The sequence below is a fragment of the Gracilinanus agilis genome, chromosome 6, assembly GCF_016433145.1.
Source record: "Gracilinanus agilis isolate LMUSP501 chromosome 6, AgileGrace, whole genome shotgun sequence".
In the NCBI taxonomy this organism is placed as follows: domain Eukaryota; kingdom Metazoa; phylum Chordata; class Mammalia; order Didelphimorphia; family Didelphidae; genus Gracilinanus; species Gracilinanus agilis.
Window position 1 is genome coordinate 230,770,492 of NC_058135.1, and position 25,871 is coordinate 230,796,362.

Sequence of the window (25,871 nt, forward strand, 5' to 3'; positions counted from 1 at the left end):
AGAGAGAGAGAGAGAGAGAGAGAGAGAGAGAGAGAGAGAGAGAGAGAGAGAGAGAGAGAGAGAGAGAGAGAGAGAGAAGCTTCAGGATCATATCTCAGCGGTAGAGCACAGGTTTTGCATGGATAAGGCCCTGGGTTTGGTCTCACTCTCTTTGGCTTGGTCCCTGACATCTCCATTAGTTTTTTGGTTTTTTTTAGAAAAAACTTTTCCCATGGCTACATGATTCATGTTCTTTCTCTCTCCCCACCTCCCTCGCCCCCTAGTTTCCACTAGTTTCTTCCTGAGTCATTGATCAAGACCTATTTCCATAATATTGATAATTGTTCTGGGGTGGTCATTAAGAGTCTGCATCCTAATCATGTCCACATCAACCCATGTGTTTAAGCAGTTGTTTTTCTTCTGTGTTTCTACTCCTGAAGTTCTTCCTCTGAATGTGGGTAGCGTTCTTTCCCATAACCTTCAGAATTATCCTGGATCATTGCATTGCTGCTAATACAGAAGTCCATTACATTCAATTTTACCGTAGTGTATCAGTCTCTGTGTATAATGTTCTCCTGGTTCTGCTCCTTTCACTCTGCATCAGTTCCTGGAGGTCATTCCAGTTCACATGGAATTCCTCCAATTTATTATTCCTTTGAACACAATAGTATTCCATCACCAGCATATTCCACAATTTGTTCAGCCATTTCCCAATTGAAGGGCATACCCTCGTTTTCCAGTTTTTTGCCACCACAAAGAGCATGGCTATAAATATTTTTGTACATGTCTTTTTCCCTATGATCTCTTTGGGGTATAAACCCAGGCATGGTATGGCTGGATCAAAGGGCAGGCATTCTTTTAGTGCTGTTTGAGCATAGTTCCAAATTGCCATCCAGAATGGTTGGATCAATTCACAACTCCACCAGCAATGTATTAATGACCCAATTTTGCCACATCCCCTCCGACATTCATTACTCTCCCCTGCTGTCATTTTAGCCAATCTACTGGGTGTAAGGTGATACTTCAGAATTGTTTTGATTTCCATTAGTTTTTTCTTGGATTCATCTCAGACTTTCATTATAATTCACTCTTCTATGAAGTTATGAAATTGACTTCCACAGCACTCTTCCTTATCTTACACATCACCTTTCAAGATAATCATCCTTGCCTGGGAGCTTCCCCTTGGTGACAACTCAAGGTTTGGAATCCCAGAGACTTTAGGAAAGGCAAATTAGAGGAGATCTTCCTCTAGATCAGTGATTCCCAAAATGGGCGCTACCACCCCCTGGTGGGTGCTGCAGCGATCCAGGGAGGTGGTGATGGCCACAGGTGCATTTATCTTTCCTATTAATTGCTATTAAAATTTTTTAAAAATTAATTTCCAGGGGGCTAAGTAATATTTTTTCTGGAAAGGGGGCAGTAGGCCAAAAAAGTTTGGGAGCCATTGCTCTAGATCATTGATGGGCAAACTACACAGGCCAGATGCGGGCCCCCTGAAATGTTCTATCTCACCTGGTGACATTATACCTAATCTGACGAATACAATGAGTAGGATACAATACAATGAAACTTTGAAAGAATTGCCTCAGAAACAGACTAACAGATAAGCATTTCCTTTCCTTTTGCTCCATCTTTAAAAAGTTTACCCATCACTGCTCTAGATCATTGAATCACATCTGTGCTAGTAAATGAACATGGGGGCATGTCTTTGACCTGCTCCAGGAGGCATTCTGGGATAAAAGTGAGGGTAGCAGTAAATGTAGCATCCCAAGATATTTCTAATTAGAATTAATTAATTAATTAAGACTATTTTGCCATGGTTACATGATTTATGTTCTTTCCCTCTCCTCCTCCCACTCCCTTCCAATAGCCAATGAGCACTTCCACTGGATTTTACATGTGTCATTGATCAAGATCTACCAAGATATTTCTAAAGAACAGCAGGAGGGGGGAAAGTACAGTTAAAGTAAGTCTCCATGGGCTTCAAATGACTAAACCTGAAGAGATCAGAAGGTGCTAATGTTCCCAATGGATAGTGAGGCAAAGGAATCAAAAACACAAGGTGAAGGAACTACAGACTCAAATGTAAATTAATATACCTCTGAAGTTTGGCAGAACTTCAGAGAAAAAGAGTCTTCAGCCAAACTCAGATCTCATGTCATTTTTTCCTAGGGCATGGAGAGAGGGGCATGGCTGACTGATACCCACCACCAACTCTGCATAGGAAAAGAATCAAAACTGGAAGATGCAAGCATCAATGCCACTACCTCTCACATACTAAGCAAGCACACTACTGTCTGAGCTAATCCCCCAATACAAGTAATGGTCTCAGAAGCTGCTCCTAACAGGTTCTAAAAGGCTATACATCTCTAATATTTGAGGTTGCCTGTCCCTGAGGACCTAAAGGAAAGATGCCCTTATCATACCCTAGTGAGTGAGAATGTGATAATTAGATTAAATCTACACTGCCCATCTTTAGATTTAATCACCAAAGGTGAGAACACCTTCAATTTTGGGAGGTCCTAACCCACGTGTGCTAGAGTGAGTGACAAATCAGAATCAACTGACTGCCCTCTAGGCAGTCCTATGAGAAATGTCTATTGTGATTGGACATGCAAATTATGAGAGAGGCACAGGAAGTGACGCATAAGTGACCCCTTTAAAAGGAGAAGGTCTTCTGCTGGAGAGGGTCTTCTGGTGAAGAGGGCTGCTAGTGAAGGAGCTTTCCTGGTTTGTGGAGGAGTGCTGGCTGGAAAGCTGAGACCTTGGTGAGACTGCTTTCAATATCTTCTTTAGAAGTCCACATGGTGAGTTTAAAGACTGAATCTTCCTGAACTTCTCTTAAGGAACTTCCCTTTAATAGACTCTGTGAATGAATCTTCCTGAACTTCTCTTAAGGAACTTCCCTTTAATAGACTGTGAATGATTCACCTCTGGGCCATAAAAGTCAATTTTAACTTGAAATTATTCTTAATTGAGATTGATAATTCTTCAATCCTCTGGCCACCAATCTTAAATATATTTACCCCAAAGCCCCTTTTTTCCCCTTACAGGAAAAAACATAAACAACAGAGAAATATAGGACAGAGGGAAGCTGCTGAGGACAAAAATAAACACAGAGCAATGAGTAGACATGAATATAAAGGCAATTAGGACAACCTCTTCTACCTCCCCTTCTACACCCACTCAACTTTTAAAAATACTCCTGCTTGGATAACTGTAGACTCTCTAAACCCAAAAGGATAAAATGCAAGACCCTTTGAAGTGTCTGAAGCAATGGTATTGACAAGATGTTCCAAGATCAAACTATAGATATTCAGTACACTGACTTACTTTATGCAGGTTTTCTTTGCCCAAAGAACAATCCTCATTTCTGCCCATAGTGCCGAAGGTCAGGGGAGAAAGGAAGATCTAGAGGAGCTCCTAATAAGACATTAAAGTGGTAAGTTCACTTGGTCAAGGCTGGGTTGTTGTTGGGTTTTTTTGGTAAGCAAGTGAAATTAAATTAAATGGAATTTTCTCTTTTGTTAACCTGAATGGAATTCAGGAGCATTCAAAAAGTAGTAGAGAGGCTTGAAGTCATGCTTTAAGTATGTTTCAACCTTAAATTATAATACAACTTGTTCTATGACTTATTAAGATAAAGATTTCCCCCTGGACTTGTGCTAGTAGAAACATGAAATTGTTTTGAAATTCTTAACTCTTTTGGATGAGCAATCACAGGCTTATTCAACTTTTGTTCAGCCTTTGGTACATCTAAAGGTTGTTAATGGGAAGAGAGAGAGAGCAGAGGTTTGAGATTTGATGATTTTAGTCCCTGTAGTCAGGATTTCTTAATCTTTTTGCTGGTTGACATGTCATGTTCCAACTTACAGTCAGTTGCAATTTGTCAGTACTCATGTTTTTTGCACTGAGTTATTGTGAGGAGATAATTTTGTAATGTTAGAGGTTCTGTATAAATGTGAGTTGGTATTATTTCCAGGTGATGAAGCAAGTCTACCTTTCCATGTTCTTTGAGAATTCTTCAGGGAAAAAGTATAATTATGACATTTGAACTGAAATTGGAACTCAAGTTTATATAGCAGATGTAGTAACCACTAGCCCACAAAACTATTCATACTGAATATGACTCTGGAAGTCATTAGAAATATCATTGGAGTTAGGTGGAATTGCAAAGAGGTATTAATGTCATTGAATATACAGTCTCAATCCCAATCACTGCTAGTTTATTGCTGCTTCATGTCTTGTGTAGAAACCATTCCATGACATAAGAGGCATCTGCTCATCCAGGTTCTTCTTTTTTTTTTCTTTAGAATATTTTTCCATGGTTACATGATTCATGATTCCCCCCCCATTCGTCTTCCCTGCCCCCCCCCAGATGACAAGCAGTTCCACTGTGTTATACATGTATCATTGTTCAAAACCTATTTTCATGTGTAAAGATGGTTCAAGGCTGATGTTGGATTGCAGCCTCTCAGACCTGTTGTGGGGGATGGACAGTCTTCAGATCAGCAGCTGATAAGCTCTCATAAGAGGCTGGAGAATCAGATCCTTACAGAAGAGACACAGTACAATGGCTTCACAGAGGGAAACTGATATAATCTCTCTCAACCTGATGGTTTGGTAGGGAGAAGATGTTCTTCCACTAGAAAGGTTGTTACTGGCAAACAGAATGTGATTCCCTGACAAGGATATATATGGAAATCAACAGAATTCCCAATAATGAAGATCCCCCCACACCAACTGTCAATTCTTGGTGTGAAAGAAGGATTCTATCAAGGGTAAGAGATGTTGTGGCCTATTCAACTGTATAATCCAAAGGCTATTGAAATAGTAAAGTAACTTCTTTTAATAAATCAGGGAAGGCATAATCAGGCAAGGTATATTCAGGGAAAGGTATATTGAATATAGGATTGAAAAGGTTAGGTAGGAGGGATGAAGGAATCTCTGTTAACTAATCAAGATGGACCATAGGTTGGCCTCACCCTCAACAGGGCTAGGCCTCTTCACTGTGATCCTCTAACTTCCTAACTTCTGCCTCAAGTAATAAACTAAATAAATAAATGAACAAGTTTAGCAGGATGATATCAAATGTTGATTGACAATCTTCTGAAGTGATTTGGTGATGTTAATCTTGGTTTCTGTTAATATGATTTATAACTGCAGCAGAGATCAGGCTAATACAGGGACTGACTAAACAACTAGAATCTGTAAAGCAGGAATAAGTTAAAGGTTCTCCTGGTATGGATTGACTAGTGTTCAATGGAGAGTCTTGCCCAGACCTCCCACCACCCTTTGGCCCAAAACCCAGAATGAGATTCCTCTACGCTGGGATCACTCCCTTATATAGTCCAGTTCTAACTGCCCCCAGCTGCCTTCAGTTTCTTGGGGTTCCAAAGTTTAGAGATTAGAGAAATTTAGAGAGAGAGAGCCTGTGTTCCCCAGGGTCGGTGGTATTAATTGAAGACCCACTGATACTAATTAGATCCAATGAACCTGACCATCTATAACCCAGGAAGAGGAACCCTGTCCTATTTCTGTCCCTAAACTCTGGGCTAGGAATTAAAGTTTTGAGGTTAGGTTTTCCTAGAAATGGGACCAAAAAGAAAGTCATAACTTTTGATGTGGAGCGAAGGGAGCCATTAGGGATTTCGAGCAAAAGAAACTGTAGCAAAGAGAGGAGCAGCCCTTTAGGCACTGAGGAAGACTTTGTAAACTAGAATCCTATTCCTTTCCTGGCACCAATAGGGACTTCTTTCTCCCATTATGGATCTTCTCACCATCTTCCATTATTATAATGTAAGCTCATTGAAAGCCGATATTGTCCTATGTGCATTTATGCTTTTATACCCAGTTTAGCACAGTGCTTGGCAAATAATAAGCACTTAATAAGTACTTGTTGCCTTGACTTAACTTTTTTCATTTTTTTAGTTGTCCCTCCCACTTTATTAAGTTTTTAAAAAAAGAATCTAAAAGCAAATCTCTCAATTTATAGCTACATAGTCCAGCAAAAAATATCCCCACATTATGCCATATGAGAAAATGTATGTCTCTTTGTGCATTTAAAGGTCATCAACTCTGTCAAGAGAATGGCATTATTTCTTCAGTCCTCTGGACTTGTGGTTTATCATTGCACTGACCAGTTCTAAAGCTTTTCAATGTTATTTTCCCCTATAATGTATGTTATCTTATGGGGAAAACCAGTGGAGTTAGCTTAAATATTATATGTGGGTTCAGAAGAAGACAGGAATGGACAATAGGTGGGACCAAACAAGTTAGGGAGACTGGGTTTAACTGCTAGGGAAAATGTCTGTTGACAGAAGTGACAGTAAGACTCAACTGTCACCTTGCGCCATCTAGACAAGGGGGTCTGTGAAAACCAGCAGGCAAATGACAAGAGAGTTTGTAACAAATTTAATTAAGGGAAATATGGTCTAAAGTAGTAATTCCTAAAGTGGGTGCTACCACCCCCTGGTGGGTGCTGCAGTGATCCAGGGATGTGGTGATCGCCACAGGTGCATTTATCTTTCCTATTAATTACTATTAAAAATTTTTTAATTAATTTCCAGGGGGCTAAGTAAATTTTTTTTGAAAGGAGTGGTAGACCAGAAAAGTTTGGGAACCATTGGTCTAAAGGATGGGAATAGGGGTTTCTACACTTCCAGACTATGGGCAAACCACAGAGTCAAGGGAGGGACTTATCTACACTAAACTGAGACCTAAAGCAAGATAGGGCCCAGAGAATAGCAGGACAGAAGTGGGTATCCTCACAGCAGAGTCCTGACACACTCCAGGGATGTTGCAGCTCTTCTAGGACCACTAGCTGTACTCTTTCAGGTGGGTAGATTCTGGGAGCTAACCTAGCCCAAGTTAACCTGCAACTCAGGTTGGGATTAATAGTCTCTACCAAAAATCTCCCACAAGTAGATGTCAGTCTTCCTTCAGGATCCCAGAGAATCAGGGTACAAACTCCACTTCCTCTGAGGTCTCCCAGGGTCAGTTACAACTTGTCCCAACCACCATGGAGTCTGTCTCAGAGAGAGCTACACACTTCCTGCTTCCCCATTCCATTTAGAATTCTCTAGCCCTGCTACTGTCTCCTAAATAGTAATTAAGTAAACTTCCTTACAACAGTGATCATTGTATAAATTCTTCACTCAGTGTCAGTTCACAAATGTCTACAGTCATTTCTTCTAGTATAATAATAGTTTATTATATACATATAGCACTATTTATTTAGCTGTTTCCCAATAGGACATCCCAGTAGTTTTCAGTGTTTAGCTGCCAGAAAATTCTCTTTTTAACATAGTGCTAACAATAGCACCTATTTTCTTTTCTACTTCTGTAAGATTATTTTCTCCCAATATTTCTGTTTTCTTCAATGGGTCCTCTTCTGCTCTTCTTTGCCTTCCATAGCAATCTTTCCTGAACTTTCTATAGTGAGGTCAAAGAGAAAATTACCGCTTAGAAAAAGGAATGCGAGAGAAAACTGCTGGGAGGATGACAATCGTTGGAGGAGGTCGAGAAAAGCCTAATAATTTCGGGACAGGAGCACCAGAAGAAAGGACGAGAGTGGAGGTATAAATGTGAGAGATGCAGACATCATCGAAAGTAGAGAATGAGAAGGAAGGAAGGAAGGAAGGAAGGAAGGAAGGAAGGAAGGAAGGAAGGACAAAAAGAAGCCAACAAATGGGATGGAAGAAAATGAAAGTATAGTTAACTGAGAGTACTCGAGGAAGACAAAAGCCACGAAAGCATTGACAGCTTGCTTAATTTATGATCAGGTAGTCAAACAAATACATCCTAGAAGTAGACTTCAACCATCAACTGAAAGTGCTAACCGACTGCGCCACAGAAATAACAAGCAACTAGTTAGATTAGACCTGAGAAGGTACCTTCTCCCCAAATTCCTCCAAACAAAAACAAAACAAAAAAAAGTGAGAATGCCAAAATCTTTCTACTAACTTTAGAGTCATAATTTTAAATAAGCATAAATCCTAAAACATCGAGAAGGAATTTTTATTCCCCACAACACACATATCTCCTCGTTTGAGACCCCGGGATACAACAAACTAACCACAAGGATTCTCTTTGCTACATTTTTTTTTTTTGAAGAAAACTAGCGGTTTCCCCTTCTTCCTTCTTCATTGCGTTACTCTTGAGCTTTAGTTCAGTTAGCCTCAAGATGCTTCCGCCCACCTCCCTAGTAAGAGTCACTGTGATGCTGGGTGGTGAGCTCGAGCTCAGGCGGAAAGATTTGAATTTTGCTTCTTTCTCTGACTTGCCTTCTGTATGTCAGTTTGTTTCAGGATTTGAATGCAGCTACGGCCCACTTTCAGAGGATTCTGGGGAGCAAGATTCCGGCTTTTCTCCAGAATAGTTCAACCAAAAAGTAGATTTCAGCAGTCTCTGTGGCGCAATCGGTTAGCGCGTTCGGCTGTTAACCGAAAGGTTGGTGGTTCAAGCCCACCCAGGGACGTGAATTGTTTTGAAAAAGAAAGAGTTCACCTCAAGGCAAATTTTGTTTAGAAATTTCATTTCAACCCTTCAGCTAGTTGCTCCTGACCCAAAGGACTCAGGACACAAAACTGATATTTTGTGTATGTAAAGTCATCATTCAAATAATCATCAACTTCACTTATTTTTGCTTTGGGTTTGTTTTGTGGGGTTTTTTTGTTTATGTTTTTTTTTTTTTAAGTATTTATCTTTGGGTCTCCCTGTAATCATTTCCGAGCGCCAAGAGACTCTTCCATAAACGGGTAAGGAGTGGCTCAGCATTCAGATGCAGAAAAGGAGAGGGAAATTTTGTGGTTCACCAGGATGCAAATAGTACTGTCATATCTTCAAATACCTTATCTGAACTCTCAGAAGAAAATAGGTGAAGACCTTATTAAGGAAATTGGCTCAATAAAATATGGGAAAGTTGGGGATGTAGCTCAGTGGTAGAGCGCACGCTTTGCATGTGTGAGGCCCCGGGTTCGATCCCCGGCATCTCCACTCTTCTTTTCTTGTGTCATCTTTGATTCCGATCCTCTGTTCCACAAAATTCGCACTCTCAGATTTCTTCTTTATCTTAGGTCATCAGTTCCCTCGACGAACTTTCTAGGTAGAGCTTTCCCCCAAGGCACTGCTTTAGATTTCGAATTGCCAACATTTTAGGAGCGCCCAAAACAAAGCACAGGGTTCCCTTCTACTACAAATCAAAGCCGTTTGGAGACATGTTTACCCCTCAGATATAGTCACGGAGACAGCCAGGTGAAAAAACATCTGAAGACAAAACTTCCCTTCTAAGAAAAGTTCCATTCACATTCTAAAGAAGTCGAAATCAGATCAAGAATACCATCCTTTCCTCTCCAGTCTACAGTGTCGTATTGTTTCGCCTACCCACACACCCCCAGCTTATCTCATGTGTGCTTAGTTTCCTTCTCTCTCCTTTAGGGTTCGGTCTCTAACTTTGTGATACTTCGGCTTGCGAAGGGTGTCCCATCGAATAAGATCCAGAGGCAAGGTCTGGATTCCCTGAAGAATATGGAGAGTGGGGGAAGAGGAAAACGGATTAAGGATACCTTTTAATTTTAAAACTGGAGGATGCGGGCATCGATCCCGCTACCTCTCGCATGCTAAGCGAGCGCTCTACCATCTGAGCTAATCCCCCCAACCCCGATTCCGAGGTCACAGTTTACGCCAAACAAGAATCCAGAAGCACTTATAAGGGCAGCTAAGAGAATAGAGTTATTGTTATGTCGCCAGTTCTCGCGCCGATTCCTGTTTTTAAAAAAATGATCTAAACACCATTTTCATCAAATTTACCTACGAGCCTCTGTTTTCAATGTGAAATGTCCTCACGAGTACAAGGGCCTTTAGGTCCCCAGTCGGCTAGGGGACCCATGAAGCGAAGGAGCACTGGTCTGTTTTGCCTCTAGATTCTGACTCTCATCTGCCCGCAATTCGACTCTCAAACCCCTCACAGGATTATATAATCTCTAGAGGTTCTAGGAGAGGTCTTCTAGCCAGACTCTGGCCCTTGCCTTCTAGATAAATGACAGGAATTAAAACTGGAGGATGCGGGCATCGATCCCGCTACCTCTCGCATGCTAAGCGAGCGCTCTACCATTTGAGCTAATCCCCCTCTACGGTCTAACTCATAAGCTACATGTTCCTAAATAATCATCTGGACAGATTTTGCGCTCCCCATTCCAGGTGTTTTAATTTAATTCATGGTATGTTATTTAAGTATCTGTGCAATAACTAACTATATATGTTGTGTAAGGAATTTCCACACAGCTGGAGGTTCAAAAAACTTGTCTATGCAGTCCTTTCCCAACACTGAGAGCTTATGATTGTGAGAAATGAGAGCAGACGAGGCTACCAAAAGGAAAGGGAAGGGAAGTGCTTGCGGGTTGGAGATTGTGGTTTTGTTCTGGCTTCCTGAGCCAAGGGGAAAGAATAGGAACGATGATTCATCAGAGAAATTCGAAAGCTTCTTAGAATGCCCTAAAAATCTCCTGTCCGGAACAGCAATGAGAAGAGCAATGCTTTTTTACCGTCTATTCAAAAAGGTTCACCACGTCGGCTCCGTGGCTTAGTTGGTTAAAGCGCCTGTCTAGTAAACAGGAGATCCTGGGTTCGAATCCCAGCGGGGCCTTATCCATTTTGCCCAAGATTTCAGCATTTCCACTGTCAATAGTATTCCTTCATACGATCCTGCACAAAAAGAGAAACAACTGTATGAAGGCTGTTGTTACACTTCCTTTCTCTGGAAGGAGAACAAATCAAGTACAAGTCACATATTCAAGATTGCCTGCCAAAGCCAAAGCATGAAACTGAATAGCCACACAGTTGTCAACTTCAAAACTTTTAGAGTTATATCATAACTAAATAAGTCTAGTGCCACCAAGAAATGGAGTGCTTTCAATTTACCTAGAAACAACCATAGGGAATTATTTTAGTTGTGTTTACTATGTCTTACCCCTTAGCTTGCTGGAAATCTCCCTAACTGACTCCCATCTAAATTGGAGAGAGATCAACATCCCTTACTTTCCCACCTGGACATTCAAGAAGATAAAGCCTCTGGTTCCCACTTGTTCACATTCAAGGACACTATCACCATCTTGAAACCCAACCCTAAGGCAAGGGTGTGCCGAGGTAACTTCTATTTCAAACACAGGAGAAATCCCAACAGAGAAGGAGAAACAATCTGTTCTTTTCCTTTGTACACAGTGCTTTTATACTTCCTAAAGAAATCAAAATACTTTCTTTTGCCAAACCTCCCTCAAAAGAATTCACACCCACTACTCCAAGCTCCAATAGTAAATATAACTTCAAGATGGAAATAAAAATCAGGCCTTCTTGTCTAAATTGATTTTTGAAAACAGCAATTGTTTCTCCCAAACTAACAGTAGGCTTCCAATACAGCCATTTCTTTCCTCAATCCTTGAAATCAACCTTTTCAGAAACATTCAAGGATCACTGTACACTTTTCTCTTGGTTAATAACTGTTTGGATTGGGGAACCAATTTTCCCTTTAAAAAAGCAGAAGCAAATAAGTTACCTTCCTTTTCTTCCCCAACATCTAGGAAAAGTAGTGTCCATCTGAAGGGAAAGTGAGATAGAGAGGTTACAAGGCAGCAGCCCAAGCACTGTTTCAGCATCTATTTTGGTAAGCAGCATTAAATGGCATTAGAAAATCATAATTTGGAAAGAAGTGTCAGGAAATTTTAGTCCAAGTCCTTCATTTAGAACACAAGGAAACTGAAACCCTAAAGAGTTCAATCAAAGAATCTTAGTGACTAAGAAGAGACTAGAACCCATGAGTCTTCACCCTGTACTCTCCCTATCAAAACATATTGCTTCTGGAGTATCAACAAACTTGGAAGGACTGGAATGACTACAACTGCTCAGCCTTTACTGGATGACTCACTGGATATGTGTAACATCTCCTAAGACTACAGTCTTACAAGTAATAATAACCACAATTAATCCTATACCTTGACTACAGTGGTGGATGAATGGGTATTAACAAAACCTCAGACTTCAGGATGTGACATACAGGCCTGGAAAACAAATGTATAGACTTTTCTGCAGAGTAGCAGTTACACTCCCTTTGCCTCTCTTACTATCTCCTCCATATAATGAAGACATTCTCATTTACACAATCTCACAAGTGAACTAGCTACAACCAAAGAAGAACTGAGATTTTTCTCACACTCTGAGTTCCATTACTGTGACTAAGCTCATCAGAAAAAGACACTCTTGGCCACAAAGTTAACATATCAAAGGTACAAAATAATCTTATCCAGCTACAAGGCCTGGGAAGATAGTGATGGGCAATCTTACATTGAGGTCCAAAAAATCAACTTCAAAGCTAAAATATAGGGGTTATATAGCTGGATAGCAGTCCATCTGAATAAATAATCCAAGTGTTTTTATTGATGACAAATGAGTATAGAACCAAAGTATACTATAGAAACCCAAAAAGCTCTTTGAATCTTGGGATGTGTCAAGAGAAGCACTATGATGGAAGGAGGGAAGAGGTGAAATTCCCCAACATAAGCTATTCTGTTCCAATGCATTTTTAAGTATTGCTTTTGGTTTGGGACAGCACATATGGCATTCACATTAATAAGGAAGAGCCACCAGAAGAGGGCAACCATATATTCAGGGATGCAGTCGATCCTTAAGATCAGATGAGAAGGGGATCCTTCCAAGAGACTGTAAGGGTTTATCCTGAGAAAGGAAAGATTTAGGAAGGACATAATAGCTTTCTTCAAGGGTTTGTAGAACTGATGCAGTTTGGGAGGGTTGGGGGGACGGGGAGGTAGGAAGGGGTGGGGTATTAGATTATATTCTCTTTGGCCCCAGAGAACAGAATTAGGGAAAAAGTTTGAAAATGACAAATTTTGACTTGTGGTAAGAAACAACTTTCTGACCATTGGAGCCATCCAAAAAGGAAATTTACAGAGCTGTAAGGGATTCTACCGCCTTAGATGGATATCTCCCAGTAAAGGGTAGATTGAATAGAATAGAAATAGTATTGTTCTGTCAAGGTTCCAATTAGGTGAATGACTTCTGAGGTCTTTCATAAATGTCTATTATCATCCTCATCCCTCAACTCATTCTCTATTTAAATAGTAAACTATTAATGCAACCATAATATGAAATAACATGGAATCATTATCTGGAAAGGAAGTTCAAAGCCACTCAGCAAATAAAAAGATTTCATCTACATGTTTTTTGCTATATTGGTCCCTGGAGGAAAGAAAGGAAGAAAAAAAGAAAGAGGGGGAGAGAGGGAGGGAGAAAGAAAACTACAGAAAGAAAGCAAATAAAAGACATATCTAAAACTTGAGGGAAAAATACACTGAAATATAGAAGGAGATACATGTATCTAACTACTATGTCCCTGGCACTGTGCCAAGAGTTGTTATATATTAGAGAAGTTCAAAATTTCATGCAAAGGTAACTATCATTGCTCATATGAATCCTTTCCATTTGTCTTAGTCCTTTTTCCTCCTCTTTTATCCTCATAGATGTCAAACTTTCCTAGATGGCTTGGGCAATATTTCAAATGACACTAATCCCTTTCACCATGAAGATAATTAGTTCAGTATTAGATGGAAATCAAAGTGGGGACCGCAAGCAGGCCCTAGCCTTATAGCTCCAGGGAGAGTATACATCTGTGTGTGTATAGTTTATGATAGATCTCTGATAGTTCCACTTCAAGTTTTCCACTTTAGAAACCCTGAACTTTTCTGAATCCAAAACTTCCATTTTTGACCTCTACATATAGTGTACTGGTCCTTTCTTTTGCCTCTACAAAACTTTACTAAAACTTTAGCAAAGAAAAAAATTAAGATTGAACTTCGCTTGCCCTCTCTTTTTGACTAGTAAAACAAGGCTGGGACTCTTCTTCCTCATTTGTTCTATGGTACAGTTATAGTCCTCTTCTCCTGAGAACAAATTCAAATCCCAGAGAGAACTTGAAGTCCAGGCCCCCTGAGGAGCTGGAAAGTGTTTTTCTCTCCTTATCGGTGAAAAAGAGGCAGAAGAGGAATCATACCTTCAAAGAAGGAGATGTTGGAGATGAAAGAACCTGTAGTGACCAGGTTGGGAAAAGGTCTGAGATCTTTAGAGAAAAGACCCTCCTAAGAAATGATCAACAAACATTTGTTCAGCCTAATTACAATACCCACCATCCCTTACCTAAATTTCGAAAAACATCCCATCATTCATAATTCTCTCCCAGGTATCCTCCTGGATTCACAGTAAAATACAACCTTTCTTTGCGTAGGCTAACAGAGTATATTTGTCCCTTCTTGTCTCTGCTTTCCCATGGTTTTTCTCTCATGTTCCAGCTCATAAATTCTCCCTGCTACCATTAGACCGCTTTGGGATGAACTTGTTCCCTTCTGTTCTTTTGAAATAAGGGGTCTGATTGACTAGGACAATTGAGCAAGAAGTCCCATTTCTTTGGGTTCTTGGGCATTGGGGCAGATGGCTCGTGCACTTTCCTCATATTTCCTGTTTACATAGCTATGGACTTCAGGTTCCTCCCTAAGGTCCAGAGAAAGGGAGAAAGCTTCATGACCTTATTCCACAATTCCTCTCTCTCCTTGTCCCAGAGATAAGTGGAAATGCTGAAATTTTGGACAAAATGGATAAAGGCCCCGCTGGGATTTGAACCCAGGATCTCCTGTTTACTAGACAGGCGCTTTAACCAACTAAGCCACGGAGCCGAGGTGTCCTGGGTTTTTGATTCCATAACAAGGAAGGAGGAAGTGGGGAGGAGGGAAGCTATCTCTTTGATGTTCCTTGTAAAGGAAATGTTTGGTCTTTGTCTATGCTATATTTCTACTCTATTCCTGTTGCTCAGAAAGTCAGATAAAAAATACCTGGAAACATATCTTCACCTTTTCCATCTGGATTTCTCTCCTAATCCCAATTCACAGTCGTAAACTCCCAGCATCCGAAGGGACCGAATAGACAAGATACTTTTATCTAGTAGCCGAGATGAAGTCCCCTGAACAACGCTTCTGGTTTTCGATGACAAGGACAAGGTGCTTTAAGAAATAATAAGCTATGAATTCAATTCAATTCAATCTCCAGGTTTGGGAAACTCTGAATCTATCCAAACAACTAATTCTATATTGAGACTGCTTTATTCATTTTCACCCTTCTATCTTGTCAAATTCAACCTCTCTGAAAAACTGTGTTCGGGAGTTTTCTTTAAAACAATAAAAATTCTTGGCACAGTGCCTAACACATAATAGGTGCTATTTCTTATACGTCGCACAATAAATAGAGCTGGGACTTGGTTCAATTTCAGATTCCGACAGTTACTAGTTGTGTGTGACCCTGGGCAAGACTCTCGAATTCTGTTTGCCTCCCTTCCCTCGACTGTAAAATGAATAATTGTAAAGTGCCTGGCACGTTGTAAGCCCAATAAAAAAGTTCCTTATTTGTTCTCTTTCCTTCTCATGTCACCTGACTCTGCCCTCAGGCACACAACAACTGAATAGCTTCCTCCATCAAGTTAAACCAGTAATGTAAATCTCAATAGCACACACAGAGACAGTCAATACTATTACTCTAGCTTTAAGAGGCAATGAAGATTTGGGTGGATGTTTAACTGTCTTTCTATTCAAAGTTCCTGAGGAGATCCCAAGTATAACTTTTTCTGGAGAGAATGCTTATACAAGTGAAGCTGAAGATAAGAAAAAAGAAAAAACTACTAGAGGTCATATCCTCCAAGAACTCAATTTAATTTTCATTGTTCCAAACAACAAGAGAATTTTTTTTGTATTTTCATTTATTTTTACTTAATAACCACCACCACCAGAAAAAAAACCCACTTAAATAAACAAACACATTAAGGAAAATTATGTGCTACACTACAAACTCTACACTGTTTACAATTTCTTTAAAAATATGTAAGTTATGTATCTGATAGATATATCTGTTCCTGAGTTTCCTTTGGATTTGTTTTACTTTGATACTTTTTTCTCTTGATTTTGTGGCTGTCATTTTTTAATGTAATCATAGCACATATTATCCTTATTTTATTCTCTTTTCATCTCTTCATATATTTCCTTTATTTTCTTTATATTTCCAATATTTGTCATTTCCAGTAACATAATATAACCCATTACATTCAAATATCACAGTCTATTCAGCCAGTTCTCCCAATCATTGCATTTCTGTTAGTTCTAGGTTAGGGTTGTTTTTTGTTTTTTGTTTTGTTTTGGGAGTTTTTTTTGGCTATTTTGTCATTACAAAGCTTCCATAAATATTTTCATATATACACAGCTTATTACTCTATCAATAATGTTCTTGGGGTCATATCCTAGTAATGGAATCCCTAGGTCAAAGAGTATGAACAGTTTAACAGTTTTTAATATATATTTCCATCATATTTTCTATAAAAATTATTCATAACTGCTCTAATAATGTTATATTAAGCTTGTTTCTTCACTTTCCTTTAAGCATTTAATATGATCACTTTAACCCATCTGGATCTGTTAGCATGACTATAATATAATAATGTTATTATTATATTATATAACCAAGACCATATTTATCTAGATTGGTCCTTGGGCAGCAGATATAATTTGTTGCCAGGGCCATAATTTTTAAAAAACCAAATCTTTCCAGCTTGGTCATACCCAATGATCCTGTAACACAACCTCTCAGGAATGCAGAATTCTCTCCATAGTACGATGAGTGTTAAAGTAACATTATTGCCAAATATTTATGCTTTTCTAAACAATGTTGCCCCACCAGAAACTATATTTGGATTATATGTATGCTCAGGCTTAGATCTACTACTAACTTCAGGATGGTGTGGGGAATCTTCAAATATCCATCATATTTAACTTATCTAAAATTCTATTCATCTTCTCAACTTCTTTTTATTTTAGTTAGATTTTTCTAGTTCTGAGAGGGGGGAATTAAAGTCCTGTGCTATTGTTGTTTTGTTATCTATTTACATCTGTATCTCATTTAGTTTTTTCCTTTAAAAATCTGGATGTCATAACAGTTGGCACATAATACTTCATTATCTTTATTACTCCCTCCCAACAAAATATAGTTAGTTACCCTGTTCGTCCCTTCCTATTTTATTCATTTTAGCACTAACTGCCTCAGAGATCATGACTGCTATTCCTATCTTCTCTGAATCAGCTGAGGCATAATATATTCTGCTCCAGCCCTTCAGCTTCACTCTATTTGTCTCTCATTTTCATTGTGTTTCTCATAAGCCACATATTGTCAGGTCTTGGTTTTTTATCTTTTCTGTTACCCATTTTCTTCACATGAGTTAAATCATCCCACGTGTGCTCAATGTAATAGTTACTAGCTGTTCATTTCCATTTATTCTATGACTCCCCCACTGTTTGTCTCCTTTTTTTCTTGTATCTCTCCTCAGATGTCTAGTTTGCTTTGAAAAACACCAATACCTTTCTTTTTTAAAAATTTTTTTTTCTTTTAAAACCCTTAACTTCTGTATGTTGGCTCCTAGGTAGAAGAGTGGTAAGTGTGGGCAAAGGGATCAAGTGACTTGCCCAGGGTCACACAGCTGGAAAGTGTCTGAGGCCAACCAATACCTTTCTAATTCACAATCTTTCCCAGAAATTCTCCCTTATCTTCTCCCTTTGGCTTCCTAATGCCAAATTGGCCTGCTTTTCCAAAGGTATTATCCTTTCCTCCTTATTTTTAATTCTTATTCTATCCACTTTTCCAAAATATTTTCCTTATCTCCCCTTTTGTGCTCTCTTACTTCTTGATTCCCTTATCCCCTCACCTTGATGGTATTACCTCTTGATGGGTACTACATTCTGGATAGCCCTCCTTTCTATCCATTTTCTTGTCCCCTGGTCCTCCTTTCTCTTAATCGACTCACCCCCAATCCCTCTCTTATCCCATTCCCCTTCCCTCCTGCTTTTCTGTACAAAAAGTTTACCTTTCTAATTGTATGTGTGGTTAAAATAATGGAATTCTTGAGGAAAGACTTATAGCTCCCTGAATCAACCAAGTAAAGTAACTCTTCTACAGTTTATATGTTTGCCAAGTTTTTTTCTGAGAGAGTATCTGAACCCACTTCTTCCAATGGCATCCCCATATTAATGATTAGTATTTTTCTCCTGCTTCTTCAATTATCACACTGAATTTATGTCATATTCAAGACTCAAAAACCGATGTTGCTTCTTCCAAGTATTTCTAATGGACTCCAGAAGAGGATTTCTAGAAAGGCCCGCCCTCTACACAGTCAGTCCTTTATTTTTAAGTCATCCCTGTGCTTTAAGTGTACACTTGCCGCTCCCTGAGCTTCCTTCCACCCCTACTTGTCTTGCAGTTTCTAGTCTTTTCCCAACCAACCACCAGAGGTGAGACACCCACCTCACCCTCCCCACTGTCACCTTTATTTTTGGGTGCTCAGAAGGCAGGGGCATTTCTAGATTCAGTTAGGGACAGCCAGAAAAGTTAGCGAAAGAGGGGGATTAGCTCAGATGGTAGAGCGCTCGCTTAGCATGCGAGAGGTAGCGGGATCGATACCCGCATCCTCCACTTTTGATTCCTAAAACCCCTTTTCCGGAGTAAGGTAGAACCGGTCATGAGATTCCTTCCTTTCTGTCTCCTATATTTCCAGGAGAAAGGCAACCTGACAATAATCCTGTCCTTAAGACCGATCTTCCTTTTCCTCCATTTTCCTTTCCAGCCTCAAGAATCTGTTACTCCATTTAGTCCACAACAAAAGCTCGTATAGAAATGCAGGAAGACTGAGAAAGACCTTTGGAAGAGGAGAGAGCAAGAACTGCCTTCGGGCATGCAGAAACACAATGGAATAATGGACAGAAAGGAACACTTATTAAGAGCCTATTATATATTCCAGGCACTGTAAAAGCTAAGTGCTTTACAAATATCATCTCATTTGCTCCTTACAACAACCTTGGGAGGTAGATGATTTTATTATCATCATTTTACAATTGAGGGAAACAGGCTAAGTGACTTGCCCAAAGTCATGGGGCTAAATTCACATCTGAGGTCAGATTTTGAATGTGGAACGGAACCTGATTCCAGACCCAGCATTCTATCAATTGAACCACCTAATGGTGCTAAAATAAATTCGCAATCCGTCGCCTTCGTCATTCCTCCACCTCTTGGTCCGCAACTTTTGTGCATACGATGACATTTTACTTTGGAAGGGCGAGGTCGTGTAGGTGTGCCGCCGAATTCCTCAAAAAAGGCATTTATACTACTTGTAACAAGAAGAGTTTCGAGAATGGGCCACAATGCCACCAGTCCTAGACTCTTCCCAACTCAAAGACGTACTTCTGTATTCTGTTAGGGGTAGCTGGCGAGTAGATGAGCGCAAATGATGAGTGGGAGGCAGCGGGATTAATGCCTGCATCCCCCAGTTTTGATTCCGTTACCTCTCCTATGGAGACTCAGGATATTGGATGTAGGTCGGGCGACCTGGCTCCACTCCTCCCTATCCACAAAAGAAAGGATGTCCAGGAGGGACAAGGATGTCGGAAGATCAACTCATCCTTTCTCCAAGGTTCTTTTGTGCTCTCAGTATATACTTCACTGAATTGCAAGAGTAAAGAAATGAGATAAGCTCTTTAGGGATAGCTTATTTGAGGATAGAATTAAGACATAGAATTTGTGATGGAGCTGAAAAAACCTGTTGGAGATACCGGGGATCGAACCCGGAGCCTCACACATGCAAAGCGTGCGCTCTACCATTGAGCTATATCCCCTACCTGGAGTAGGTGTTTTCACTATATTTCCATCTCCTACTTAAACTTTCTCTTGAAAATAAGAAGTGAGTGGTATCATTTGAAGAATTTCCAATACCATTTATGTTCCAACAATCAATACATCTTCCCTCTACTTTTCTGCCTCTGAACGGTCTTCCAGCACTGCCTTTTTTTTTGGAGTTTCTTTGTATTTAGAAATGGTAAATAATAGAGAAGCCCCGATGATATTTGAGCATTAAAAAGCTTGTTTTTTCTGGCCACAGAGAGAAGAATGAATCTTCTGCTGGAAGTCCTCTTGGGAAGTTACCGAAACAGTCCAAATCAGGATTTATTGTGGAAAAAAGAGATAAGGGAGCAGATTTTAGATATGCATCCAAGTGAGAATCCTCCAAATCTGTTATATAATTAGCCATGAGAGGCGAAGGGGAGAGAAAAGTCAAAAGTCCCTTTTGTGACACCAAAATTCTCCAGATCTTCCAATTCTCATACCAATATCATTCAGTCTTTACTTGAAAGTCTCTGGAGCTTTTAATTCAATTAATGAAATTAATTAAACCACATTTCCTCTCAATTCCCAAACCTTTTCTGCTTCTTGAAAAATCACACTCTCCTTATCTCAGGATTTTCACATTACTCCTTCATCCTTCTCTTCTCTGTCCATATTCTATCCATCTTATGGAGAGATGGGGTGAATGACAGTGCCCCATAGAAATAGTAAAATCAGAATGAGAAGAGTATGTGGAAATGAGAAAGGTTAAACAATAATATCCATTTTAGAATGATTAAGGTTGTTTGAGGAGAGGACAAAACTTAATGGGAATATCATGCAGAAAATTGTATTTGTGGATCTGGAATGCAGAAAAGAATTTAGGACAGGAGCTATAAATGTGGGAATCACTTTAAGGAGTTGAAGCCAGGGAATGAGATTGCTGAAGTGGACTGGCGGGAAACTGAAGCTATCAAGATAAAGCAAGAGCAGTCAGACTGGAAAATCTATGGAAATATCTAAGGAATTCCAGAAGTAACTACTAGAGGAGGCTAAATCAGGTTCCTAGGTTGGCTTTGAAGAGGAAGAACAAAAAGACTCTATCTTGAACCAATCTTAACTATTCAAACTTATATGTGAAGTACAATCTTCTGACAATATAAGAACACTTATGAAGTAAAATGTATTAGAAGTTAAAAGAAAGAGTGAGAAGAACCCTTAGAATGTGCCAGGACTAAAGAAGTTGTTCTCATAGAAATCTAATTCACTTTACCTTTGTTTCATTTTTATTTAAATATTTGTTTTTTGTTATTCTGAATTTGACAAACATCAATATGCATAAGTCTTTCTGATGGGGTTGTACAGAGGAAGAGTGAGAAATGACTCTTTAAATTTTAAGGAATATTTGAAATCCTTTTTTTTTTAATGGTGCTTTTAGGGATAGTAAAGAGAAAGGCTTGTTCAAAAATATTTATAGCCGTGCTCTTTGTGGTGGCAAAATATTGGAAAATGAGGGGACACCCTTCAATTGGGGAATAGCTAAACAAATTATAGTATCTGTTGGTGATGGAATATGTAGGGATTATTTTCTCAGGCTGCCTCGGTATCAGGAGCTAGAAAGAGTTATTGGGGGCAGGGGAGTCAGTAAGCAAACATTGAGAGAATTCTTAACAGACAACAAGTCAAGATCACTATTTCCTTGATGATATATAACTCAGTATATTCCTGATTTATTCCTAATGATATTCCTGATGATATATTCCTAAACTATGCTGATCTGACTGCAGATAATATCTATGATCTTAAATTGATTGGGAATTAATCACTGGCAAGAGGTGGTAATTAGCCTATGAAACCCCTCACAGACAGGGAATCAAACCCAACTGTCAGACTTGACAGTGAGAATCTTCTTGAAGATGATGGACTAGGACAGTAAACAGATTTCAAATAACTAATTTATTTAGGTAACTAATTTAATCAATTGATACAGGAATATCTTGATGGATTAGGGATTGAGGAAAAATGGGTGAGGACAAAGTTTTAAGGTTAAACTAAAACTAAACAACTAATTGATAGATAGTCAGGCAGTTCCCCTTGGGAAAAAGCTTCAGACTGAATTCTGCCACTCTGGCTGGTTTTATAGCCTCAGCCTAGTGCAGCTACTGGATGTCAAAGCAGGCTAAGTTTGGCTGATAATAAATAACTGATGTTTCTTCTGAGATTAATTTTTTTGATGAGACTGTTTATGATTTTTGTTGATAATGATGATGATAAAAAATACTGCAGATTGCAGGATATGAGAGTAGACCTAAGTAGGTGGACCCTAATGTAGATCAGCTAACACAAGTCTTTGCTGAAGCTTCTGGGTTCAAATGGAGAGCTTTTCCCCTTCTACCCTTTCCAACCACCTAACTCACAACTGAGTCTGTTTGCTTGGGGGTGACCTCCAATTTATAGGGGTGCTCCAATGGTCTTTCCACTGTCTCATACCTGCTCTGGGATTCTAAAATCTGACCCCTCATCTTGCTACAGTTTGCACAAGATGGCTACTTGCAAAGCTATTTACAAAGACTATTGTGCTAAAAGGAATAATGAACTGGAGGAATTCCATGTGAACTGGAATGACCTCCAGGAATTGATGCAGAGTGAAAGGAGCAGAACCAGGAGAACCTTAAACACAGAGACCAATACACTATGGCATAATCAAATGTAATGGACTCCTCTACTAGCAGCAATGCAATGATCCAAGACATTTCTGAGGGACTTATGAGAAAGAACTGTGGGAGTAGAAACACAGAAGAAAAACAACTGCTTGATCACATGGGTCAATGGGGATATAATTGGAGATATGATTGGGGATGTAGACTCTAAATGATCACCCTAGTGCAAATATCATTTGCCAGATGCCATCGAGGCAGTGAGATTAGCATGGCTACTCACAAGCTCTGACAATCCAGCACGGCAGGTTGTCAGGAGGATGGAAATTCCACACTCAGTTTACCCCTTGTGATTCTTTTTATAGTGACATTCACTTGCATTGAAATTATTGCAATCAATATCCTTATCCAGCTCAAAGGAGACACAGAAAAACAATACAGGTTCGTGGCAAGAACAATCACAGCCATAGACCAGCAGTTAGTGAGTTAATGCAAGTTTCTAAAGTTCCCAGCAAGAAAATACCTGGCCTGAGTGTGTTCACAAACTCCTACAGACCAAAGAAACAGTGAAACACAAAGAAACTAAGGCAATGACAAATTAGCACAGAATCACTCTACCAGAACTGTATTCTTAGTGATCCTATAACAGAAAAAACAGCATGGGAACAAAACATTGGACCAGACTGATATTATTGTATCTTATTAGATGTAATCAACTACCATAACCATTTCCTTGATTTATGATGAAAATGAAGAATATAATGTAAATATATACATGATTTAATTAGTCAAAAGAAAATTAAATATTATGTTTATCTAAGAACTGATGTACTTGTACCTTACACATGGCTGAAAAGAATAAGTTCAAACTAAGCCACTCAGTAATGAATAATTCTTGACAAGCTTACTTCTTTGTTTAACCACAGTGTGATAATTATTAAATGTCAATCTTAGGATGTTTCAAAAGTTAATATGTGATTTTGAATGTATGGGAAGAAAAAAAAACCTATATGAGATCATAAAGAAAAGAGGGTATAAAAATTAAAATCAGCAGATGGCACAAGAGAGAGAAGGAACAGCCTCTGCAATTTCACTTGCACTCTGGCTCATTTTCATTTCATTCTTCGCCATGTCATCCTGCCTCCAGAGACCCAACCAAGTGAAGAGTGGGCTCTTCGCATCAATAATATGGAAATATGTCTTGATCAATGACACATGAAAAACCCAATGGAACTACATGCTGGCTATAGGAGAGGGTGGGAGGAGGGGAGAGAAAGAACATGAATCATGTAACCATGGAACATTTTTATTAATCAATTAAATAAAATTTTAAAAAAGATAAAAAGAAAAGAAAAGAAAATGGTGATTTTAGATCTTAGGGTTTTCACTATTTAGCAGATATTGCCAACTACAATGTAGATTTCAACTCAGTTGACATTTCAAGTCTGAAGTGGGGGCAGGAGGGATGGTTAGCCATGTTATGACTTTCTCCCCTTTGATAAGAGCTTGTAAGGCTGAGAAAGGACACTCAAGCACCCAAACAACCATGAAGGGCCAGACAGAAGACATTAAGCAGAACATGGGAGGGAACATCACACAGGCACACTAAGGATCTTTGTACCCCTTCTTCACATCAGCCTGAAATTCCCAGGGGAGGAATAATCTGAGAGTAAGTAGAGAATTTCCAAGGATAGGAGAAGGGAATCCCCCAGACCCTCAATAAATCTAGCAACCTAAAACCCTGGAGGGGTTGCTGCAATTCCCTCTCTCTCCTGTAAGGGATAAAAATGTAAAGGTTGAGCTAAATATATAAAGGGAGAGTTAATCCCATCTTCACACTCCCACAACATTTCCATACATGCAGAAGAACAGTACTGTGCTCACATTAAAGGATCTCTTACCAATCATTGCTTTTCTTTAAAGGCCACAATATATTTAACACTCTCAACTTATGGTCATCTGAATAGGCCTGGGTCACTGGGTTTGTGTGGACAGGTTCAAGAAGCCACAATGTGTCAAAAACAGACCACTAGAAACAGTCTTCTTGCCTTCAAGATCAACTTTTTTGCTTACCACCTTGTACTATCTCTCCACATTTCATAAGAACATAATAATTTAGAGGGAAAGGAACTTTACAAGTAATGTAGTCCAATTTTTTCATTTTACAAATTGACACCTGAGAATGAAATTTTAAATTAATGATTACTTTTAAAAAAAAAATTTGCCCCTTATTAATGCTCTGTTGGGGGAGCTGTGAAGTGATCCAACTATTCTGGAGAGTAATTGAGAATGCCCTTTGACCTAGAAATGCAACTACAAGGTCTGTATCCCAAAGAGATCAAAGGAAAAGAGAAAAGTCCTATAACTACAAAAATATTTGTAACAGCTCTTTTTGTGGTGGCAAAGAATTGGAAATCAGGGATATAGATATCCATTAATTGGAGAATGGCTGTAGAAATTGTGATATATGATTGTAATGGAATACTTTTGTGCTATAAGAAACAGTAAGCAGAATGATTTCCAAAAAACCTGGGAAGAGTGATATGAACAGGATCAGGAGGTCATTGCACACAGTAACAGTATTATTGTAAAATGGTCAGTTGTGAATGGTTTAACTATTCTCAGCTATACAATGATCCAAGACAATTCCAAAGGACTTATGATGAAAAAATGCTATTCACTCCAGAGAAAAAACTGATGGAATCTAAATGAAGACTCAAGCAGTTAAATTTTTTTGGTCTGCATTTTCTTTTGCAAAATACCTAAAATGGAAACATGTTTTGCAAGACTAGACATGTATAATCTATATCAAATTGCCTGCCTATTCAGGAAGTGGAAGGGAAGAGGTAGGAAGGGAAAGAAGTTGGAAGTCAAAAATTTTTTCAAGAATATTAAACCATTTTATATGTAATTGAGAAATATATGATGAAATAAATAGCAATATACTGGAGGAAAATAATCTGTGTCTCTCACTACTCCCTCCCCACCTCACTCCACTGAGCAAATATTAAACAACAAATCTGAAAAAAAAACTCACATATTATTGTCTGATAAGTCTTCCTCTGCATTTTAAATTCATCACTTCTTTGTTAGAAGTTGAATTGGTTCCCCCTTTTTAAAACTGTAACATCTTTTTTGGCTTATGGTTTTAGATAGCTTGGATCCCTACTAGTTCTTCCAAACTATACTAGAGACTACATCTTTATGAGTTTTAGAAGAGATATGATGAATGGCGTAAAAAGTATATCTCAAATTCCCTCTTTTTCTCCAAGGCAGTGACTTTCAATTTTGTTAGAACTGAAATGGAATGCTAAACGTATAGTCATCATCCCAAGGACCTGGCTAAGAGAGGGTTCAAAAATGTTACTTTTCTTTTAGTGCTATTATAGTAGAAGAGAAAGGGACTTGAGAATCAGAAACTATAGACTCGTGTCCTGAAATGCTGGAAAAATTCAATCCCCAAAGAAACCAAAGTAAAAGTCTGTATTACTA

General features: G+C 39.0%; 1 protein-coding gene and 8 non-coding genes across 9 annotated transcripts in view; 4 read left to right on the forward strand and 5 right to left on the reverse strand.

The window, feature by feature from the left end:
• OVCH2 (ovochymase 2) overlaps window positions 1–25,871 on the reverse strand; it is a 163,984-nt gene that overhangs the window by 129,458 nt on the left and 8,655 nt on the right. The window contains exon 3 of the mRNA XM_044681804.1: window positions 9,433–9,498. Coding sequence (XP_044537739.1) covers window positions 9,433–9,498 — 66 coding nt within the window. The remainder of the gene's footprint in view (window positions 1–9,432; window positions 9,499–25,871) is intronic.
• Window positions 8,385–8,458, forward strand: TRNAN-GUU. The gene has a single exon. It is a non-coding gene; the product is annotated as a tRNA-Asn (tRNA).
• TRNAA-UGC lies at window positions 8,905–8,976 on the forward strand. Its single transcript has one exon. It is a non-coding gene; the product is annotated as a tRNA-Ala (tRNA).
• On the reverse strand, window positions 9,562–9,634 carry TRNAA-AGC. Its single transcript has one exon. It is a non-coding gene; the product is annotated as a tRNA-Ala (tRNA).
• Window positions 10,036–10,108, reverse strand: TRNAA-AGC. The gene has a single exon. It is a non-coding gene; the product is annotated as a tRNA-Ala (tRNA).
• TRNAT-AGU lies at window positions 10,551–10,624 on the forward strand. The gene has a single exon. It is a non-coding gene; the product is annotated as a tRNA-Thr (tRNA).
• Window positions 14,641–14,714, reverse strand: TRNAT-AGU. Its single transcript has one exon. It is a non-coding gene; the product is annotated as a tRNA-Thr (tRNA).
• On the forward strand, window positions 18,468–18,540 carry TRNAA-AGC. Its single transcript has one exon. It is a non-coding gene; the product is annotated as a tRNA-Ala (tRNA).
• TRNAA-UGC lies at window positions 19,665–19,736 on the reverse strand. Its single transcript has one exon. It is a non-coding gene; the product is annotated as a tRNA-Ala (tRNA).